At 37.3% G+C, this 22,502-nt stretch overlaps 1 protein-coding gene across 1 annotated transcript in view; it reads left to right on the forward strand.

Moving 5' to 3' along the window:
• Positions 1-1,011: 1,011 nt before the first annotated feature.
• baiap3 (BAI1 associated protein 3) overlaps positions 1,012-22,502 on the forward strand; it is a 51,497-nt gene continuing 30,006 nt past the window's right edge. The window contains exons 1-2 of the mRNA XM_059348693.1: positions 1,012-1,241; positions 12,452-12,594. Coding sequence (XP_059204676.1) covers positions 12,461-12,594 — 134 coding nt within the window. The 5' untranslated portion in view covers positions 1,012-1,241; positions 12,452-12,460. The remainder of the gene's footprint in view (positions 1,242-12,451; positions 12,595-22,502) is intronic.

The following is a 22,502-nucleotide window of genomic DNA, read 5'->3' on the forward strand; positions in this document are numbered from 1 at the left end:
TTTGATTTGAAGCATTTTGCGGCTTTTAATCACTATGACATGCTTAGTGAGTTAATAGTGGACATATACAGCGAGACAGTTAGACTCTTGTCTGTTTCTTTTTTTAAATGTAAACCCACATCTAAAAGTATTACAATAATATTATTCACATTATACATTTTTTTTCACTTTCAATTAATGTTTTTAATAAGGAAAATACATTTTTTATATGTCGTTGGTCAGCATTACATGTGCAATTTACACATTGACACATTGTGAAAAATGGGAAATACTTTTTTTATTTATACATTTTCTGTTCGGGATAGACACTGAGTCCTAATGTGCACTAGAGCCTGAGAAAGCTTCTTGGTCTCCTGAGTAGACCATTAAAATATTTAGATCCTATCAGAGTGTGATATTAAAGCACTGATGAGCTCATTAGGCAGAACAAAGTAAAAGTACATGAATCTCAGTCTGACTGATAGCTCAACCTGCTCCCTCCGTCGCTGAGGGGATTTTTCTCGGCGACGTCCCTCAGCAACAGTCAAATGATGCATTCAGGTGCATATCGTAAATTTAAACTTTTCAGTTATTTCAAGCTACTTTCGGGAATATCACAAAATCCCATTTTGCTTTTTACTTGTATTCACTTTTCTGAGATGTAATTGTCATAAATTTACGTTACCACTATTTACACTGAATATCAAACTATAGAATAAAGAATAAAAGTCAAATGAAGCCACTTGTTTTGTTGGGTGCATAACACCTGATTTTAACAGCAACAGGTGGGCTACACAGGTAAACATAGATTTAAAAAAAAAAGAAAAAAAAAAAGAAATGGCTTTAACAATCAGGTGTCCACACAACGTTGGATCGAATGATCTTTATGAAGATAACATTTCCCTCTTTTCCACTAAACGTCAGCCTGCCTGTGTGTGCGTGTGTATCGCGGTTAACTCGTAATAGGAAAATTTCCGACAGTAGTCGAGGACTATGAAGTATACCTGCACTTCCTATGGCCATATTTGGGCGCGCATCGGTGGAGCATGAGCTCAGGAAGCATTTCGAAGGACTAAAATGAGCTTTTGTCTGTCGTCTTTCGCAAGAAAAAATATCCAAACGTTGTTTCCAGCGAAGTTGACTTCGTCTCGTTGACAGAAAGAAACTGCATCCTGTTGCAGACAGCAGAGCTTTGATCCACAGCAACTCTGACACACGCAGCCGCAAAACATTTCACACTGGAAAACTGTCAGGAGACACAGGTGAGCTGGATTTTTATTTTTTAACAGCAGGAAAATTACCTCTTTGTTTTAAAATGACTAAAGCAACAGCATTCATCAGCTTTACCAACTCATGCTGTTATCATTAAGGAGGGCAGTTGATTGCTACCTGTTGATTCACTGTAGTTGGAAATATTTGAGTGTTTTTGAGCATAAAGTTCTGTTGATATCCAGGCAATATCAGTGTATGAAGGATTATATGATGAAGCTTGTGAGCTCAGATCTGTTGCACTTTTTCTGTGAGAAGAAAAATCATAAATGCTGCACTATGCCTATTGACAGAAGTTGTCCTTCTCTTCATTATACACATCTTAAACACAGGATCAGAAGATCAAGTTGTGTCTGTGGTTATCATTTTACCATTTTGTGTGTTTTTAAAAAGGCTCTCCTTTTAATCTGCAAAAGCCCCACACCCTTCAGGAATCAAAGCACACATACAGGTGTAACATAGAGGCACCAGATTACGATAAAGCCCGAGATTGGCATTGAAGACATGTTGTTTGACTCTGGATGCACTTTTTGAAACATTTGGAGGCTTTTGTTGGAAGAAGTGCCTCACTTTGATCCTCTGATTTCCCAAAATGTCATGAAAATACAGCCAGGTTCAGACCTCTTGATCCTAATGTGATTTTAACCTCTTCAGCAGCTGGCACAGAATGCTTGCTGAGCTTCATACTGTGTAGAAATCAATTTTGATTTTGGAGATGCTCCTGTAGTGATCTCTCTCTCTCTCTCTCTCTCTCTCTCTCTCTCTGTTTCTCTCTCTCTCTCTCTCTCTCACACACACACACACACACACACACACACACACACACACACATGCACATGCAAAAACATCTCTCAGCTAGAATTATCTTTTCCCCCTAGTGACAACAACAGCAATTGTGAGCCTGTAATTTTACCTTTGCTTTTTAATGTTGACAATGACTACATGTGCCGCAGATTAAAAGGCTAATGAAAAGCATCACGTTTCATTGCTCAGTGAAACTGCAGTCTAATAAAACAGGATCTGTGGTTGGCAGAATGTGCAGAACAAAATCACTGTAGATGTCTGCATCTGCGGGGCTCTCTCTTCTTTTATTAAGAAGCTACAGCTGGTGCAGGTTATAACTCCAATTTATAACAATCATTATGAGTCATTAGTCATTTTTTCTTAATGTCATACAACCGAACAGTGGTTAAAAACCTACATGTAAAAACAAACATCTTCCCCAGTGTTTCCCTTATTATGTTGTTATGGTAATGCTGCACAAATATAGTTGTTGTGTTGAGAAGTATTAATTATAGTGTATGAGCAGTTGTATGACTTCAGAGTGTCTTGTAGACGCAGATTGATGTTTGTGCGTACACTATGGAGGTGGCATTATTGCTCCAGCATAAAGACTCAATGGCTGCTATTTTTGACAGCAGTGTTAGTGCTGGAGTGTAAGTGAAGGGTGACAAAGGATGTTTTATCCGTGGTACAATAAGCAAAGATTCTTGCCATTGTTTAAGTTTAATATTTCGTGCGTGGCTGTTTCTGGCTGTGCTGCAGACGCCCTTTTACAAAAGCTCACAACTGTCAATTCCCTGTTTTTTCTCTGGCAATCAATTTCCGATCCAAAGTGCTTGTCATGTGCCTTGACAACCTCGACACTGGGAGCTTTTGGGAGTAGCAGTCTGGACGCACTGTGGTTTCTTTGCTCTAGAGCCTGCTGGATTATAGATTGTTATGTGTTATCTACAGGTGCATACAGTGCAGATCGCAGTGATGTCCGCGGCAATCCTGTGGAAAAGCTTGTTAAAGATTGGCAGCTTCATTCACTTAGCCGATACATCCCCCAAGGGCCAGTCGCATAATAATATTGATGGCCAAAGATGATGAGGCTCTTGCTTCTGTCGTAAAGGTTATGAGAGTCATGCTTTTTAACATCAGTGCTGCAGAATAATCTACTTACAGTTACGAATTAAATAAGTATCCCCTTCAGGCTCATGTGGTTAAATTAAGTTCAAAATGTGCTTGTATGCTTTCATTCAATTATGCAAACTGTCAATGTCATGAGAACACGAGACACTTAATATTTCCTTTTCATTTTGGCATATTTGGAGGAATGTAATCAATTAAATGCACGCTCCTAATTACATTGATTGTAAGACAAAGACATCTCTCTGCCTGCCCCCATTTGAAATGCTCAATACGGCTCTTAAGGATGAAGCTCTTACGCTCAAACAGACACTTGGAGAAGTGCTCAACAACGAAAGGCTAATGACCTAGAAAGGTGCTTTACTGAAAACACCTTGAGGGGTCTGTTTGAAGCTGCTAATGACCAACTGGTGCACAACATATCGTGAGCCTTGTTACTGTATCGATCTGCTCAGGTATCTCTTACTGTTGTTTATCTCATGCATACATTGAAAACATCACACAGGGAAGGAAAGAGCTTGTGAGTCACATTGAAATCTATCTGTGACTCTAGACTATAGCTGTATAGTGGTTTCATGGTATACTATGGTATGTAGCATTAGTGACAAGAAAAAAGAACATGATGCACAAAAGGATTGCAATTCAATGCAGTTGTGCCCTTTACGGTTTCATGTGACAAATATAATTGATTGATTAACTTATCTACTACGGGTATAACCATTCTCCAAATACTCGCTTAGATTCAGACCTTTTAGCCATGGTTAGGTTCATTCTTAGCACAAATTGAACACAAATGGTCAACAAATTCAAAGACAAATTAATTGTAACATGTCACTTATTTTTGGCCAAGGCAATGCTTGCATATTTACCTTTCTGTATGAATAAACAGATGTGTTGGGTGAGTCTACAGAAGCGGATGGTGGGATGTAAACAATAACAAAGACGGCGCATGCAAATTTCATTGGAAAAAAATATGTATAGAGGCTTGCGGCGAAGGGTGACGTGCCTGAGGTTACACCACCTGTTGTTAACAAGCACCACGGCCCTCCATCCTTCTTATCTTCTTATTTTGTCTATCCGCCCATACCGTCTGAAAACCAGCAATGGTTGTGTTTGCATTCAAAATATGTCCCTGCAGTCATAAGCACATAAAGCTGGATTCATAAGATTGACAGGGTAGAAAGTATCAATTCACATGGATCTTGTGTTTCAGTCTTCGTCTTGGTTTCAGAATTACTTAACTTAACTTAATGACTTAAAAATTCTTTAGTTTTGAAAATAAAACTTGCATCCATGTGGATAAATCTCCTTTCCTGCTTTGACTGCCTGTCAACACTTGTCAGCTTGTACCACACACAGAACATGCAGCGATAATTGATGTATTCACTTCTGTTTGTTTTATATTGGATTACCAATGAACAACAAAAAAACAAACAAAACACATGACACAGAACGACAAGCGGAGAAATGAGCACAAACACAAACGGAAAAAAACACAAATTGCTTAAATCTTATTGTAGTGTATATACATATATATGTGTGTTTGATAGTGTGTGGGGGGGTGGAAGGGCTTGCTATATGAATGACTAGAGGGCAGAGAAAGCTAACAGGGGATACCATATTAAACATGAGTATAGAAAGAGAAATAAAAAAGAAAAAACTACAGTACTCTTAAGAGTAGAATCAGAATCTATTTTATTGTCATTGCACAAGTACAACAAAACTGAGGTAGAAGCCCAATGCAATTTATACATAAAACAAAACAAAATAAATCAAAAGTAAAGCGGTATAAAAGTATACCTCTTTACTTTTGATTATAAATAAGTATAAAAAAAATGAATATAATGAATATAAATATTGCACAGTCAACCATTGTATCTCACAGAGGTCAGGTATTATGCATTGTGCAGTATTTAGTGCAATAACAGCTCCTTAGAGGATCTCTATGATTTATTTTATTATTTAATTCTTATTGATTTGTGTCTTATTTTTTAATAACTGTCATCTTTTTTTCTTCCTGATTTATTGTGTTAAAAACAGAAGATTACGGCTTTCTTACTGACACAGTTGGACTAAACAGTGATCATATTCGCCTCTGTAACAGTTGTGTTGTACAGTATAAACTGTGTGTGTGTGTGTGTGTGTGTATATAAATATATATATATCTCTGTGTTAAGGTGAACACATTACAACATCAAGGGTCTTTTGCTCACCCTTTGTAGAATTCATTTACCTGTATTTACCAGCTCCTTTTCCTCTGTTGCTGTTACCATAGAGACACTCCATCCCTATCAGCAAGGCGCCTTTGGCTGCCGGGCTCATTGGCTCTTGCAGGAGAGAGACACTGGTGAGCAAGTGTTTCCCTGGCACGACTTTGGCACTAGTGTAGCGAGGAAAGCATTTACTTGGCTTTGACAGTGTTTCCTTGGCAGCCGGCGCCCCACCGGCGGTGGCACGTCGACCCGTTTTGTCACTACGGGTTGACGGCTGAGACAGAGTGAAATCCAGTTGGGAGAAATCCACTCCCGTAATTGAAATGAGTTCACCTGGGAGACAGCTGCTCTGCAGTGCCTGTTAGCTGTCAACAGTCCCTGCTTACCAGGCTGCATGTGTTGGATATGATGTGATGCCTGAGCGGGTTTGTTTGGAACATTTTTCCTGGTTATCACAGTGAGAAAAATATGTCTCAGGTACCTCAGCTGCACGGCCTCTTAAAGATGTAATGAAGAGAGCATAGCACTGTTAAAGACAAGTTACCAGGTAAGTAGAGCATAAAACAGTGAACACAGTCTCACCTTACATAGAAATATGCTGCTTCTAATAGTCGAGGATGCTTCCTTGATAGGACGTTTGACAGAATACCGACAAGATACCCAAAACTGCTAGAATTGGTCTGTAACCTTGCACATCTAATTATAATAATCATTATGCCAACTTGCCATAAACACAAATATAGAAACATATTTTGTTTATGTCAAGTTGCCATGACAAAGATATTTTGTGGTAATGTCCCTTTGATTAAAGTCAAGTTGTCATAATCAAGACAACCCAAGGAATGTCAACTTGTCATGACAAAAACCGAATGACACTTAATGACAGCAGTCATAAACGTTTATGACATTGACATAATGTTTATGACACGTTTATGATGGTATCATGTCACAGTTATGACAGTATCATGTCACTGTTATGACGATACCTTCAAGTAAAGTGTTACCAATATGGGTATTAACAAGAAAAATGCAACATGTAAAAATTAACAGAACCACAGGTTAAATATTTATAATAAAAAACTGTTGTGCAAAAAGAAACTGCAACTATGATAACAAGCTTCAGATACTCGATACTTTTGAAAATCAGTATTGTATCCGGATACAACGTTTTAGTATCGATACTTTTTTGAGTATCGATACTGTTGACAACCCTAAGTCCTACAGAGGCAAAGCAAGACTCCTGCCAGTCATTGGTATAAGACAGCGTCATTGTGTAATTGGACAGATTCTGCATTCAACTCAACACTACAATTTCAAAACCAGTGCACGACATGAATGTGGTTTTGGCATCAGTGCTTTTCAACATTTTTGTTGAAATGCAGGAAGAAAGCTATGTCTATAGGTCTATAAGGTACTCATCAAGAGTAACTAATCAATCTGTGTTTGGATCAAGTACATTAATTATGGGTTGTATGGAGTGCCGAGGGTTGTTTTTGTTTTGTTCTCTTCTTTATGCCTAGCTGGAGTTGGAGGTTTTTGCTGGACTGTGGACTTATTTTTCCCTTTTTTATTTATTTTTTAATTCATTTTTATTATTATTATTATTATTTTCTATTGTCTTGTTTGTCTATCCAATTTTATTACAAAAATAATTAAAACTAAGGGAAATGTATCAGCAGGATGCAGTGTTTTAGGTCATGAATGCTTATACTAACTGCTGTTTATTGTGACTGTGTGCTTAAAAATATTAATAAGAAAGACATGGAGGAAGCGTGGAGGAGACACATAAAAATAAATCAAAAATAAAATTCACCAAAAGAAGGACGCTGTCCTCTGTAGAATTCTAAGGATCCTTGACATCGATTCAATGACGTAGTATCCTTCAAATTCAGCTGTGTGAGAATCCTTCCTTTACTTTGAGAAGCACCCGAGTTTCAGACATGACAGTCAGTCACATAAATGCATATTGATCCTGAGAAACTGACTTTCCTGTATTGAAATATTGCATAACATATGCAATGACAGGAATTAAAACGGTCTATTCCTAAACCTGATAAACCTTGCACTGCTGTTTGTATGACAAATTATATGAATGTTTCTTTCACATATATATTGTTTCTATCACTCAGTATTACAAAAGGTAGAAAAGTTGAAGTGGTAACTTTTCCCTTTTCCACAAACTGTATAAACCTGTAAATTTGATGAACATGACCAAATGCAAAAGTGATGACAATAATGTTGTTATTCTGCCCGCTGCGTTAACTAAAGCAAATGCATTAAATTCAGAATAAAGTACATTTAATTGAATGTAGGTTACAACGGAAATGATGGCATTTTGTTTTCTGTTGAAGTTTTTGTTGTATTTATTTATATAGTATGTACTATGTTTAAAAAAAGCTCTATATTTGTTTCTTTTGTAAGAGTAAAAACAGTCACTTTGCAGTTTACTCTGCTTAATCTTAGTCCTATGGCTAAAGATATGTATCTAAACTTAACAATATTTTATTCATGACATACTTCCAGTGCAGCTTCATTGGAGATTGACAGCAGAAAGTGTCAACAACTCTGAGATTCAGTCAGACTCAAACACCAAGAGCGTCCCAAAGACATTTAGCAATGACATTCAAAAAACACACGAAAATAGATCCATCATGCATGAGAAAACTTTGGCTCATACGAGACAGAATTGTCAACTTGTAACACTCTGCTTCCATCTTTGGTCTGATATTGAATCCACTCTTACCCTAAGCTTTCCCTAACCAGGATATCCATCAGAATAATGTCATTTTCAAATGACACTGATGTGCAGCAATGCCAACATACCAGTTTTGCTGCGTTTTAACAGTGGAGCGAAGTGAACTACGATGATGACGTGATGATGACGTCAATGTAAAATTAATTTTGAACAGTTTATCTTGTCCATAGCGGTCGGCATTGTTGTTGCTTCTTTGTTCCAGCATGCAGTTAGTCCCATAATATATGGCACTGATTGGCTGATTGTCTTATTGTTAGTACCCCAGCGGCGCTCATTGTACTGATTGTTTTCCAGATGAGAAATGGCTTCGCGTCATGACGCCAGACGGATCAGTCAGCAAGCAGCTACTTACTGTCGCTTCAATGCGTCATAAAGCAAAACCACAAGAAATGTTGCTTTGTTGAAGTAGCTGAATGTTTATACATCCATCGCCTTTGATTGACAGTCATAAGGCTACACTTTAAATGAATGAGGGAAATTAGTGACGCACCAGATGGATTTTTTCAGACGATTCTAATGTGGATAACGTCAGTGATAATTTAAAAAAGTTGTATTTTTAAATAAATGTTCATAACCTGTAGTTTATGCACACCTGAGGGTAAGAAGGGCTTAGATGTATTAAGCAAAAAATGATGTCCTTTTATAGACTAACTACTTATGAGATTTGTTGTTTGTTAATACTCAGACATTTCCCCTCTTTTTTGAAGCCCTAACTTAATTATTGGAAATTGCAACTGTCTTGTCTTGCACTGAAACTGTGAAAGACGTCCACACCAGCAACGACATGTTTGGATCAGTGTGCTGCGCTTGTTGGAGTGTGTTGAATTTGCAGTTTATCGGCTCAATCTATCAGCTATAATGTCCTTACTGTAATAATATACCATAATATTAATACTTTACATCTTGTATACACCGTCGCCCATAATAGTTTTGTTTTCAGACACAATCCTATGATAATTGTGGTTTCATTTTCATTGTGATATGTTTGGAAGAGATTGATTAATAAAGTTTTGAGAAGATTTAAACTTTATCTGTCAAATAAATCACATTGTCACAATCAATTCATGGAAAGAGGTAAAAAAATATTTTATTCCAACATGGGCGACCTTGTATCTTGCATCCCTCTTCATGTGAAAAAAAAAGAGGAATTTCAACAGTTTCCCCTTGGAAATTGCAAATTGATCATATCTGACAGAGAAGGAGCACAGGCACTTCAGTCTAATGGAGTAAAGTGAGGATGCTCCAAGTGGATAACCGGTGTCAGCCCTCTGGATCAATAGCATACTGTCCTTTGGCTCAGCCAACAAAACAACTTGTAGCATGAATTTCAAGCCGGCGGCACGCTGCTCTCTGTGCAATTGGCCTGGAGCACTAAATAATAGTAGCCATACGGGCAAATATGTTTTATTTTTTGGATCCATTTGGTGTAAGCACTTTAATTCAAACAGGCAGCCTTCAACAGTGCTATCCAAAAGAAAAAGGGGGGAAAATAAGCTTGTGAAATGAGCAGCATCGGCTCAGAATCTCTTTCCACAGGCACACTGAGCTAATTGTGCTCTGTTACATTTTGTTAATACCAGTGGCTATTGTGTTGGAAAATCAGAACAAGCTCCCAGCAACCATGGTTCATTGTTTTCTTTTTTTCCATACAGATGTAGAGACATCAGCTGTCAACTATTGAAAAGAGTGTCTTACTGTCTGAGTGAGTCCTGCTGTCTTCTGAAACAACTTTTCCATCAATCAAAGCCTCTCTCTTGTGTCCTTGTCATTCCTCTTTTTTTGGATTCTCTTCATCCCTCGCTGCGGTTCATGAGCATGCTGACTCTCGGACCCCTCAAAGGCTCTCAGAGATCCAGGTGGAGTCGGTATCACAGAGGCTCACATTAGCAAATTGGACAAGCAGGGACAAAATCGATTGGATGCTGTTGCTAGGCAGATGTGTGAGCATCCCTGTGTTTTGCTGCAGGACAAACTGACATTTCTGCTTTTAATGACCTTGCAGTCAGGTCATTTTCATGCTTTGTGACTTGAAATTAATATTTAATTGAAACATAGCCTGCACTGTAAACAGTCTTGCCACCAAAGTGGCTTGAAATGTTACTATGTACTTGAAAAATGTGGCAGCTAATAAATGTATTCTGTTCCTGTGAGGCTTTAGTGACCGACTTCAATATTGAATTGCAGGTATTTATAGACGGCCAACCTTCTCTGGAGATTAAAAGGATTAACTCCTAATACAGGGTAGATATACTGCAGACACATGATGAAGTTCAGTGTCTGACTTTTGTCAAAAAAGATCCTAAGATGCATTACACTTAATAATATCCATATTTATTACGTGGCTCTTCAGTTAATCGGATAGAATAGTATTGTATATTTCCAATAAATTGTGTTTTTACTAATAAAAAAGGAAGACCGTTTATATTTTTGGCTCACAGTGCAGACAGACTTAGCTTTGGTCATAGTTAAGAGGATGAATTGAGCTCATAGAAAAGCAATCGAAAGTTTGCTTATGTTTCCTTTTTCCTGTACTTTTCTCACTTCGAGTGGAGAAAATGTAGACGTACACAGTTTCATTAAATATCACTAAACACAACAGTTTAGCTCTTCTACTTCAGGGAGCACTGATGGTGCACAATATCATTATGGGGGTAATATAATTCAGTTATACTTTAAAGACGCCATGAAGCCAGAATGAGGGTTCACTTTATGGCTCTGAGAAAGACCCACTCGCTCTCAGAAAATTGCTTAGCAACACAGTACCAATCTCTCTGAGGTTGCCAGATAGGCTCATATTTCTAAATTCATATTTCACAGTCACGACAAACAAAATTATCTCTCTACAAATGCTTTGATAACATCCCTGTATCTGTTAAAGTCAACGTCAAAGTGAAAAGCTGCCATGTGTAAGAATTTCTAAGAAAGTCATGAATATATATATCTGCTTCTTAAATATATAATATATATAGTCCAATTATTCTGGATTATGACACTTTTTTAGAAAAAAACATAAATTAATCAATTCAATTAACAAATTAATTAATATATTTTAGGACCATGTGGTTTAATAAAAACAACATAATAAAAGAGGCCTAGTTATCGGCCTTTGTTAAAAATGATCATAAGGTTTCTTTTAATAGATAATTTGTCCACAAAATGCAATGGTTCTTCAAAGGGATATACACTTAATTAATTTATTGAGTTGTATGAAGCTACAATCAGCAGCTGGCTAATTTAGCTTAGCATAAAACCTGGAAACCGCTAGCCCGGCTCGGTCCAAAGGTAATAAAATCCATTTACTGTGTTTGAAAAACTATAACGCTCAGTAATTAACAAGTAATGTGGAAAACAATCCTTTATGCTTGGCAAAGCTAAAAATGCTAGCAACGCCATTAAACATGCTAGCTACCCCATGCTAGCACCTCGCTGTTGTAAAGGTTTTTTTAAATTTTACTTACAGTAAAGAAAAACAATAAACATTTAACAGTCCTTGATTGCAAATCTTCCATGTTTTCATCAAGATTATTAAAGTGTAAATTATACAAAAATCAGTTAATACAAGTTAAATTGCCGATTGTACCTTTTTTCCTGTATAGGAAGGTACAGAAATTGATGACTGAATGTGCTTCTTATAAAACCATTCGTGGTTAATTATCAGACCACTTCTCTGTAAAAACCCACATCATAATATGTTTTTCCTGCAACTTCTTATTTTGTTGAGCCTCTTATTTTGTCAGTTTTCTCTGTTTTCTAGCTTTGACTGAGCTGTTTTTGCATACTGTTGGTCTAGTTTTTAGACCCTCTCATAGTTTTTGCCCTGCAGATGCTTCAGGTCGGCAATTAAAACATTAAGGGGATTCATTTCTAAACATAGCTTTTACTTAGCAAGAAAATATTATTGCCATTTAATTTTAGCGAGACAACAGTTTTTATGGCTTTGCTGTTATGAGGCTCTTGTGACTCTCAGCTCTGCGAGGCTTTGTGATTTGCATATCATGTACAAAGTCTGATCCCAAAAATAAAGGTCGACTGACTCTGAACTGACCAGACCAAAAGGTGGAAGATAATTGAACACCCCGCGGCATCAGTCAGGCAGAAATAGAACACACCTTCTGCTGAGGAAGAGTATAATTACGTTAAGAGAGAAGAGAGGGTGATTATACAGCTGATTAGACCTCCTGAGCCAACTGTATTTCCAGCAACATCTCACAGCTGAAATAAAATGCATCTTACTCTCTTTCCTATAAAAGAGTTTGTGCCAGTTACGGCTGCACCAGAGCGACCGTGTCTTGATGTTTGCTCTTTGTGTCTGTTCTGGCAGTGAAAGATCATGACGACGCTGCTGGACCTGAAGAGTAGCGTGCTGAGGCAGGTGCAGAGGAGCCAGTCGCTGAGGAGCAGAAGGGAGCAGCCGCCCACCCCCAGCAGCCCCCTCACACACTGTCCTGACCCCTTACCTCGCAGGTGAGTCCCTGCTGTGCAAACATACACACTGCTGCAAGTACTGTAGCTGCTTTCTGGTTATTATTATATTGTGGGGGTTTTTCATGGATGTGGCATGGTCCTCCTAGATCTCTCTGTTCCAAATAGGGTGGTGATACATGTAGGATATGAAACTATAAAACCTAAGGAATCCAGTGGCCAAGCATACCTTTGGTAAAGGGGCTAAATATTGCTCCAAAATCCAAAGTTAGGTGCATTTTTGGCGTAGGAAAACCTGGGATGGCCATTTTCAAAGGGTTCCCTTGACCTCTGACCTCAGGATATCTGAATGAAAAATGGGGTCGAGTCTCCCCTTCACAGACATGCCCACGTTATGTTAATCTTATGCAGTTTGGGGCAGAAAGCAAGCAATTTTCTCTCATGCAGTTCAAATGTGTTATTTTTCCTTTTTGTATTTGAATATTTCTGCATACTGGCCTCCCTAAACAGTGTTGGAAATGCATAAATTGGGTTTGACTGGAAGCCTGAGACTCTTGTCGATTTAATGAGTCCAATTTTAGTCATGTGGTGATGTTAGTCCCCAAAGTAGCCATTTCATTGCAGTGGGAGCAATTTTTGAAACTTGACATCACTGTTTATAATGAACTGCTGTGACCTCTAGGATAATCATAGCCTCATGAAACTTTACAAGCACAATCTAGAGACCTGGAGCATTCAGAGGATGCATTTTCTTGGGTATGTTGACATAAGGGGGTTTCTTATCTATCGCCAAACATCTCCCAAGTCAAAATCTCCAAAATGTCAAATGTTGATGCCAAATCAATTGTGGTGAATCTCACTGTTTGCACACATCTAGAGCTATGGAGTGTGTGTGTGTGTGTGTCACATGTATAAAATTGATTAGAATCGCCACTGCATTTAACAAGTTACTAATAGTTTTACTGGGGTTTTAATGACTGTTTCTGCTTGGCTGTAATTGAGAGTTTACCTTAATGAACTTAAGATATGTAATTAAATCGTTCTGAGTACAACCCTGATTCCAAATAAATTGTGAAAAATGTAAAAAATGTAAAAAAGAACAGAATGCAATGATTTACAAATCCTTTGCCACCTAAATTCAATTTAAAGACAATATTTTTAATGCTCAAACTGGGGAACTTTTGCTTTTTTCTTGTAAATACATACACTCATTGGCCCTCATTTATCAAGCGAGCGTAGAAACCAGTGCAGATCTGAGTGTATATTTCGTCTTACGACAGGGTCCACGTGTGATTTATCAAACGATCGTATCTCGCCAATCACAGCGTAAGAATGATCGGCTGTTGATAAATGTGGCGGCTCGAAACAAGCGCCATTTAAATACCACGCCCTAATATATACCCGATTCAGATGACTCGCCTTCAGAGTTTACGACACCGAAGGACGCAATACGGCCAAAAAGAGGATTTTTTCACCCTCTAAAGTCAGCTTTATTAGCAAAGTGCACCGTTACAATTAACAATAGGGGCAATATAGACATATTACAGAAATACGCAGCGACGGAGGTTTATGAAATAAAAGTACTTATAGTTATAAACTCAAACAAGTTCACTGAATATTTTACATTTGGAGCACGGACTTAGAAGTTTTCAGCTTTTTGGTTGAAGGAGGTAAACAATGTTTTAAAGTAAGTTTTAATTCTAAAAGAAGAGGAATTTCTCAGTCAGAAAGTGAAACGCTGACGTCCAACAGCTGCAACACAACAAACTAGTTTTGTTTGGCAGCAGAAAAAGTGAAAAAGAAGGAAATCAGTGGTGCTGTCAGCAGAGTAGCGGACTATTAAACTCCCGGTGAGGTTTGAGTAATTACATCGTGATATATAAAGCCTAATAGTCTATATAATATCCCAATGTTGCTATTATACTTTACATTTGCTAATAATGATGTCCTAGTCAGAGGAGCGTGTGACAGCGCTGATTGGAAATATTTCTATTCGGGCAGCACCGCTGGTGAAGGAGACGCTGACGCTCCGGTGTCGGAGCTGGATAATAATAATAATAACAGTAAACAGCAGAAGACAACAACATTTATTATCCTCGGCTGGTATTCTGTTTAAAGAATTTCACGATCGCAGGGTGTATTTATTTTTGGATTATGTTTTAATGATATTATATCATTCATCATATAATTATGTAGTCTAAACATGTTTTTGCTTTGTCACTATTAAAAATCAAAACACCACAGAGTTTTATCAGCTCCAGGCATCGATACAATAGTCTAAGATCAATTCTCAGACTAAGACGTGTGGACTTCACTCTGACTCAGATTTGCGTACACGAGCTGAGAGCAGACGTGAGATCTGATCGTACCGTCCGCTCATGTCCAAATTGATAAATGCCGAGGCTTGCGTAGAAATCATCTTACGCCCACTTTACGCTCACTTTCTGACGTACGCTCGTTTGATAAATGAGGGCCATTGTGATTTTGATGCATTCTGTTTTACTGACTTTTTACACAACATATACAGCAACTAGTGGCAGAAGGAACTGTCTGGATTTAAGATAATAAAAGTAAAGCTGTGATGCACCCCCTGTTTTTGCCTTCAGATAACCTACTGCGCTGCTATCAGCCACAAATGAAGCCTTGCTTAAGTGTGAACAAGAAGCAGGAGCCAGGCTGTTTATTAATATCTCACTCAATTTCAAGCCATAGCTCGTATTTACTTGATTGTTGCCGCTTTGGACAAGTAATAGCTTCCATAATGAGAGTCTTTTTTTAAAGCAGGATCCCGTGTAGCTCAGAACGATGACGAGGGCAGCGCCAGCTCAGAAGAAATAATTCATGTTTGTTATTAATTTGTTTTCTGCTGGCTGTCCAGCTGAAGCCACAGGTCATTATTTCCTGACAACACAATGTTTTAATGTGTTTGGCATTTATTCCACAGTTGTGACTTGCTGTGAGCAAGCCATGTACAAGCTGCCTCTTCCCCAAGGACACATCAACCATACTATTACATGCACAGTCAGGCTCTGAGAGCATCACAAATGCTGCTTTCTTGTATATCAGTTTACACCACATGGTTCTGATGTCCGCATGTCTCCTTCAACATATGAGTACACTTAGACGAGCATACTGCTGCTTTGCATGAGTGGTAAAGACATTTCACTATAAATCAGATTAACTTGTGTTTTTGTTTATGTATGGATGTGTTTTCTATGTGAATTCATTATGAATATATATGTTGTGAGTTTCTATGTGTGTGTGTAAACTGTATGTATATGTCAATGTATGTGTTTGTATGTATCTCAACTTTTAAAATGTGACATCTTTCAGTCACTCCCATACAAAGCCTTTAAGAAGAAGATCATAACATTAAATATTCAATTAAAGATAAATAGCTTTCTTAAATTCTATTACATTTGATTTGGTCTTGCAAAACTGGGATTGGACCAAAAAAACATTCTGAACAAATACTTTGGGAACTCGCAATGGCTATTTTTTTTCAATATTTATTGACATTTCGTAGACAAAATGACAAATTAATAAATGAATCAATAAACACTGGAGGATTCTACTTTTAATCTTCATAACATGAATCAAATAAAAATGCATGAAAATTAAAGTGGGATGCACAAGGGTTAAACTACAGCATAATAAGTATTCAATTTTCTTATAAATAAAATAAAAGCAACACAAATAAGTAAATAACTGGTCAGGCTTTCTTATAGTCTGGAAAAATGTAACATCTTTATGTTTGAGTTGCCCATAGCTTGTTTGAAAATGGCTCAAACCCTCAGTCAGCTATTGATCTGCACAGTGAGGAAGAAAAACTCTGAATCACTGTTGTGAAGCACTCAAGATGACCCAAGCTGAAAATATTTTCACTCCAGGCTAGTATCTATATTAAGATGGCACATTGAACTACACTTGAAAGGATTAGGTGATTAATCGATTAGTTGATTAAAGAAAAAAAAGGATCTGCCAGTATTTTGATTATAAGGCGATCATTTCAGTCCCTCTTCACGCAAAAATGAGAGGAATTGTTGCTTTTCCCTCATCTTAATTTCTAGTAAATTTAATACCTAATATCAAAACGAGGAGTCAATTAGTCAAGAATCATTGGACAATTCTACTTGTAATTTTTCTAACATGCCATTCAGATTAATAGTCCTTAGCTGTGAATATGAAAATGTCCACATTCTTATAAAACATACATTTTACTACTATGTGTGTATGATATATGATTGACTTTTATAATTGTCCTTTTTTATAAAAATCCAGCAGCAGACCTTTATTTGTAAAAGAAGCAGCTCACTGTTTGACCAACTGATTTATGTTTTAATGTATTATTCATGTAAATAATGGTTCATATTCAATGTATGTTTTCTATGTATTTATGTATATATGCTGTATACATGTCTATCTATATGTGGGTTTGTATATGTATCCAGTGTGCTTCATGTACTGAATGTATGTATTCTTATTTTCTGTCCTTGTGTTCTTTCTGTTTTATTTTCTGTTCTACAATTTATGTTTTTCTTATAATGTTGTGTAATGTCTAAATCTGTGTCATGTGTTGACCTTAGCTTGACAGTATTGTGATCTTTAGGGAGAATAAACAGTTTTTCCTGCCTTTTTCCTGTTTAAGGGTTCCTTTTTTATGTTTTTCTGCCTCGTCGCAACAAATAATATGGCACAGGTAAAACCATTCATCTGATATTTTTAAGTCCTGTTTTGAAGCTTCATCTGAAGCCAAAAGTAATAGTAGGAACCTGACGTTTCTATAGCAACCTAAACACAGGCTGCTGCCACCACGTGAACTTATACTTGGTACTGACGGCTGTGTCTATTTTTAACCTCAGATGCTTTAATGAAGGCGGATCAGTAATAATTGACCTTTTTATATGACGGTGCTTCATTTAATGCATCTTCTTGTACTGTCTCAGTATGTTCTATTTTATTTTATTTTTTAAATTATATTCTTCAGGCAATATAATTTGAAATCTGCTCCAAAAGGACCCCATTTGTGTTTTTTATTAAAGAGTGGTTTGAACTGTCCGTATCTCCCCTTTTTCTCATTTCCCATGCCAGCTCCCTGCTGCTCCATCCTTCCCACTGAGCCCCAGCAGCACACACACCCTGAGCGCTCATCATTAGAGGCAGCCTGTTGATCTTTGTTATCCATTCAGGCTGCTGCTGGCCTGCCTTCACTCTCACTTTAATTGAGAATTTTGCAAATGAGGCTAGGTAGATTAGGGCTGCTCCGTCCATAGTTGTTGACCCAGTGGACCAGTGGGCTGTCGGCGCTGAGCAGAGACGAGCACGTCGAAGGTGAAGTTTTTAATTCAGTCGAGCAAATTATGTTTTCGCCTCGATGGGAGCTGGTTGTTAAGTCTGTAGGAGTGCACTGTCAGAGGTGAAAACACAGGGATTTTTTATATAAATGTGGATTTCAGATTATTTTGGTTTAGACTTTTTTTTAAAAACTCAGCAGTGATTAACTCCATATTTCACACTTTATCTCACTGTGTTATGAATTGTAAGCTCGCTCTAGACTCATTGGACTCTAGTGACTCTGTACTGAGGCTCTCATTTTTTAATTAGTGCAGAATAGCAAGATTAATTTAGAATGACATTAACCTCTTACCATTCAGACTCCTTTTTATTGAGAATTGGGGGTTGTGGGCAGTGGATGTTTAAGGAGAGATAGCAGGTCAACAATAAATGCCACATCACCAAAGTGGTGGACATCATCTGGAATCTGTGAACCTGACGATTAGTTAAAGATGCAAACCTCTTAGGGGCCTCAGTATGCACAATTATTCAAATACAGTAGGCTTTTTGCCTTAAATTGCATGTTATCAGACATGTAGGCCTATGTAGGCAAGGCAAGGCAAGTTTATTTATATAGCACAATTCGGACACAGGGACATTCAAAGTGCTTTACAGGGGCAAGATTAAAATACATAAAACACATTAGAAGACATTTAAAAGCGAATTTAAAAAAAAAAGTGAATGTACAAAACATTTAAGAGCGAATGAATGAAAATTACAGGTTAAAATGGAAACAGAAAAGTCTTCAGACTTGATTTAAAAGAGCTGAGAGTTGCAGCAGACCTCAAGTTCTCTGGGAGATTGTTCCAGAGATTTGGTGCATAAAAACTAAATGCTAAAGAAGAGACTCATGGGAACCCAGAGAGTCTTTTTTCATTCAGATAGCATGATGTCATAGGTCACATGAGCGCTTTGAAAAGCACCATGCCAAATAAAAAATACTTTGCAGAGTCGTTTCAGGCAACTTCCCGACACGATATTCTGACATGAACCAATTGATTCCTTAGATCTTCTAGTTTCATATGATAACAGACTCTCCACCCACCCAAAAAATATATCCATATTTTCTTCAGAATGGTAACTAAGATTTAAAAGGGAAACCCAAATGTACATACAATGATTACATGTTTAATAACACTGGTGTTATTCTCTATGTTATTTTTAATGTCAAGACATTTCATGAAAACATCAAAACTGATGTGTTAATCTCATATTTTCCTGATCTCCCCAGCCTATTTGTGGCACTCAACTCCAAGACTATTTGTTCCTCCTGAACAGTGATATCTTAATGCTTCTGTAGTTTTTAGCAAACATTAGTCAGACAGAAGTAAACAGTATATTTTGGGTGGTGGGCTATTTTTATCTGTGGATAATACACATTATAATACACATTTGGTGCTCTTTTGCAGCCATGCCCAACCTTTTTTTTTTTGGAGGGGGGATGTGAGATTGTGTAAAACTATCCAGTATTTCACAAAAAAAACCTACAATGATCATAGAAAAGTAAAAGTGTGTTGTTCCCTTTCCTGTTAATCATTTTACGACCACTTGAATTTATCTCTGGTGGGGTCCAGATCTGCAGTTTGGAAACCTTTGCCTTAGTGAGCATATATAAGGCTCAGGAAAGGTGTGTGTGTCACTGATGTAGATAACTAAATGGATCAAGTTTTCTATATCGAGATGGCACGTTGGAATTTGGTTGAAATGATTAGGCGAGTAATCGATTAGTTGATACGAAGAAGAATAATCAGCTACTACTTTGATGATAATAATAATAAATTAATTTCCTTTTCAAGAAAAACTGACATTTGTCTGGAGTTAAATTCCAGTAAATCTCTACCTTTTGAGTTTTAGACTGCTGGTTGGACAAAAGAATCTGAAATCCTTTCTTTGGACTTTGCGATTTATTTATGGACCAAACAATTGACTAATTGGTCAAATAAACATAAGAAAATTCCATTTTTTAAATCTTTACACCATGCCATCCAGATTAAAATAGACGTCAGCTGGGAGTTTGGCAGGGTCCCGGCCTCCAGGTTGTAAACCATTGCCTAAGTGAGCATTCATGTATGTGTGTGTGTGTGTGAATAGTGTATATATTAGAGACTTAGTGTCCATGTTTATTATTTTAAGGAGATATTCACCAGTGTGGCTCATATATGTGTTTTAATAGTTTTTCGGACAATATGACAGAGGAATCAGAGCATCATGCTTATAGGGATTATAATGTGTTTTTGCTGGCTGTGGTCTTTTCATGGGATTTGGACCCACAACACATGCAGTTATGGACATACTATTGCCTACATTCAATCCCTGAGGGAGTAAACTATACTGTTTACTATAAAGTCAGGTCCAGTCTGGAGGTTAAGGTAAGGAAGATAAATCAAAAGTTCACTGTTTGTTGTTGTCAGGAGCTATACGTTCGAGTTGCCCTTTGCCTGTTTTAAAATGCGTCAAATTCTCAGTTAGCTATTGATCCGCACAGTGAGGAAGAAAAAACTCTGAATCACTGTTGTGAAGCACCCAAAAGGACCCGAGTTGAAAATAATTTCACACCAGGCTTCTGCTCTGTCTGAAAGCAGTTCTAGCTGGGAGACTGCTGTTTCTTTCAAGTTATTGAATAGAGAGATTCTCAGCGATCATATCTCTACATTAGCTTCTTTTCACCTGTAATGTTTTAATCAAATGTGTAATTAGAGTAAAACAAAGAGCTGTGTGTAGTGTTGAGGAGGGAGCCTTGTCATGAAGATCCTCTGTTATGATAGGAGCTGCAGGCTGATATTAAGCACTGACAACCGTGATGAATCGCATTAAAAAATCTGCTTATTTTATTAGAATGCACACAGATGTCACGTTGTCTTTCATGCTGCAGACAACAGTGATGTCTGCACTAATAATTACTATGTACGCGCTGCCATTTTATATTGAAGATTAAAGTGAGGGGCTGCTGTCACCTTCACGCTCCCAATTAGTCACATTTACACACACACATTCTCGCCGATTGAACAAGTTCAGTGTTCATGTTTTTGTTTCCTTTTGATTTACTCTCCAGATAGGAAAACATAATTGAATGAATTCTGAAAATAAATTAGAATAAAATGACAGTTTAAAAAAAGAGAAAGACCTGTTTCCTAGCAACATCAAATCAGTTTGTTATTCTGTTGGGGAGAGAGAGAGAGAGAGAGAGAGAGAGAGAGAGAGAGAGAGAGAGAGAGAGAGAGAGAGAGAGAGAGAGAGAGAGAAGAGAGAGAGAGAGAGAAGAGAGAGAGAGAGAGAGAGAGAGAGAGAGAGAGAGAGAGAGAGAGAGAGAGAGAGAGAGAGAGAGAGAGAGAGAGAGAGAGAGAGAGAGAGAGAGAGAGAGAGAGAGAGAGAGAGAGAGAGAGAGAGAGGGAGAGTTGATAGATATCAGCATCATTTTTTTAGATGTATCAAACCCGGATTGACTGGATTTGCATCATTTGGGTATTATTTCAGCTTTTGAACATGTCGCCCCAAAGCTTGAAACAAAAGATCCCTGATCGTCTGAACAAATCTTCGAGCCGACTGACAGAAGATGGGACAGATTTCTGGATAAGAGGAAGCCCTGGATGATTGAAAATGGATGTGGAGAGAATTGAGTGTCTCATAGCACAAGCATTACAATCAAATAAAGCTTATTTGTACTTTATGTGCAAATGAAAACTGTAAGCTCCAAAAAAAAGCCATGTGATCCATCGCTTTGTTTTTAGAGGCATTCACAGATTGCCGACTCGGCTTGTGGCTTTCAAACACTGACTGAGGGGGTTCAGATCAGAATAACACCCTCAGTTTTTGATCAGTGCCTGGAAATCAACAAACACACCACTGCAACAACAAAAAAGAAACACAAATGCAGAGTTAAAGTCCATCCTCATGGGAAAAAAAGGGAAAAGTGTAGAGCTGAAGCACATTAGTTGATTGGATGAATATTAATTAGCAATTATGTTGATTATCAAAGAATCACTTCAGTCTTTTCTTTGATTTAAAATACCTAGTCGTAAGTCACTGCAAGCTTATAAAATATGAAAATTTTCTGGTTTTGTTTGTTTTGTGATTATGATGTAGGAGTCAGAACAGCAGTCTGAATTATTTGTTCATAGTTTTTGTACTGTTTACTGACAGTTTATGGAACAAATGATGCACAATATACACAGTCGCCCATAAAGAAAATAAATCTTATTCCAACTTTATGGGCGACCGTGTATTTTGGATAGTTAAATTATTGGCGTTTATTGATGTATAGTATAGTATAGTATATACAGTCATAATATATTAATATGCCTTATTACAATAATGATATTATAGACGATAAATAGAGACGATAATACAAAGCTAAAAGTGCAGCATCTACAGTCATGGAAAAAAAATATTAGACCACCGTTGTTTTCTTCCATTTCTTATTCATTTTAATGCCTGGTACAACTAAAGGTACATTTGTTTGGACAATTATAATGATAAACAAAAATAGCTCATAAGAGTTTAATTTAAGAGCTGATATCTAGCCATTTTTCATGGTTTTCTTGATAATAACCAAAATCATTATCAAGAAAACCATGGAAAATGGCTAGATATCAGCTCTTAAATTAAACTCTTATGAG

Source organism: Centropristis striata, chromosome 13 (genome assembly GCF_030273125.1).
Source record: "Centropristis striata isolate RG_2023a ecotype Rhode Island chromosome 13, C.striata_1.0, whole genome shotgun sequence".
In the NCBI taxonomy this organism is placed as follows: domain Eukaryota; kingdom Metazoa; phylum Chordata; class Actinopteri; order Perciformes; family Serranidae; genus Centropristis; species Centropristis striata.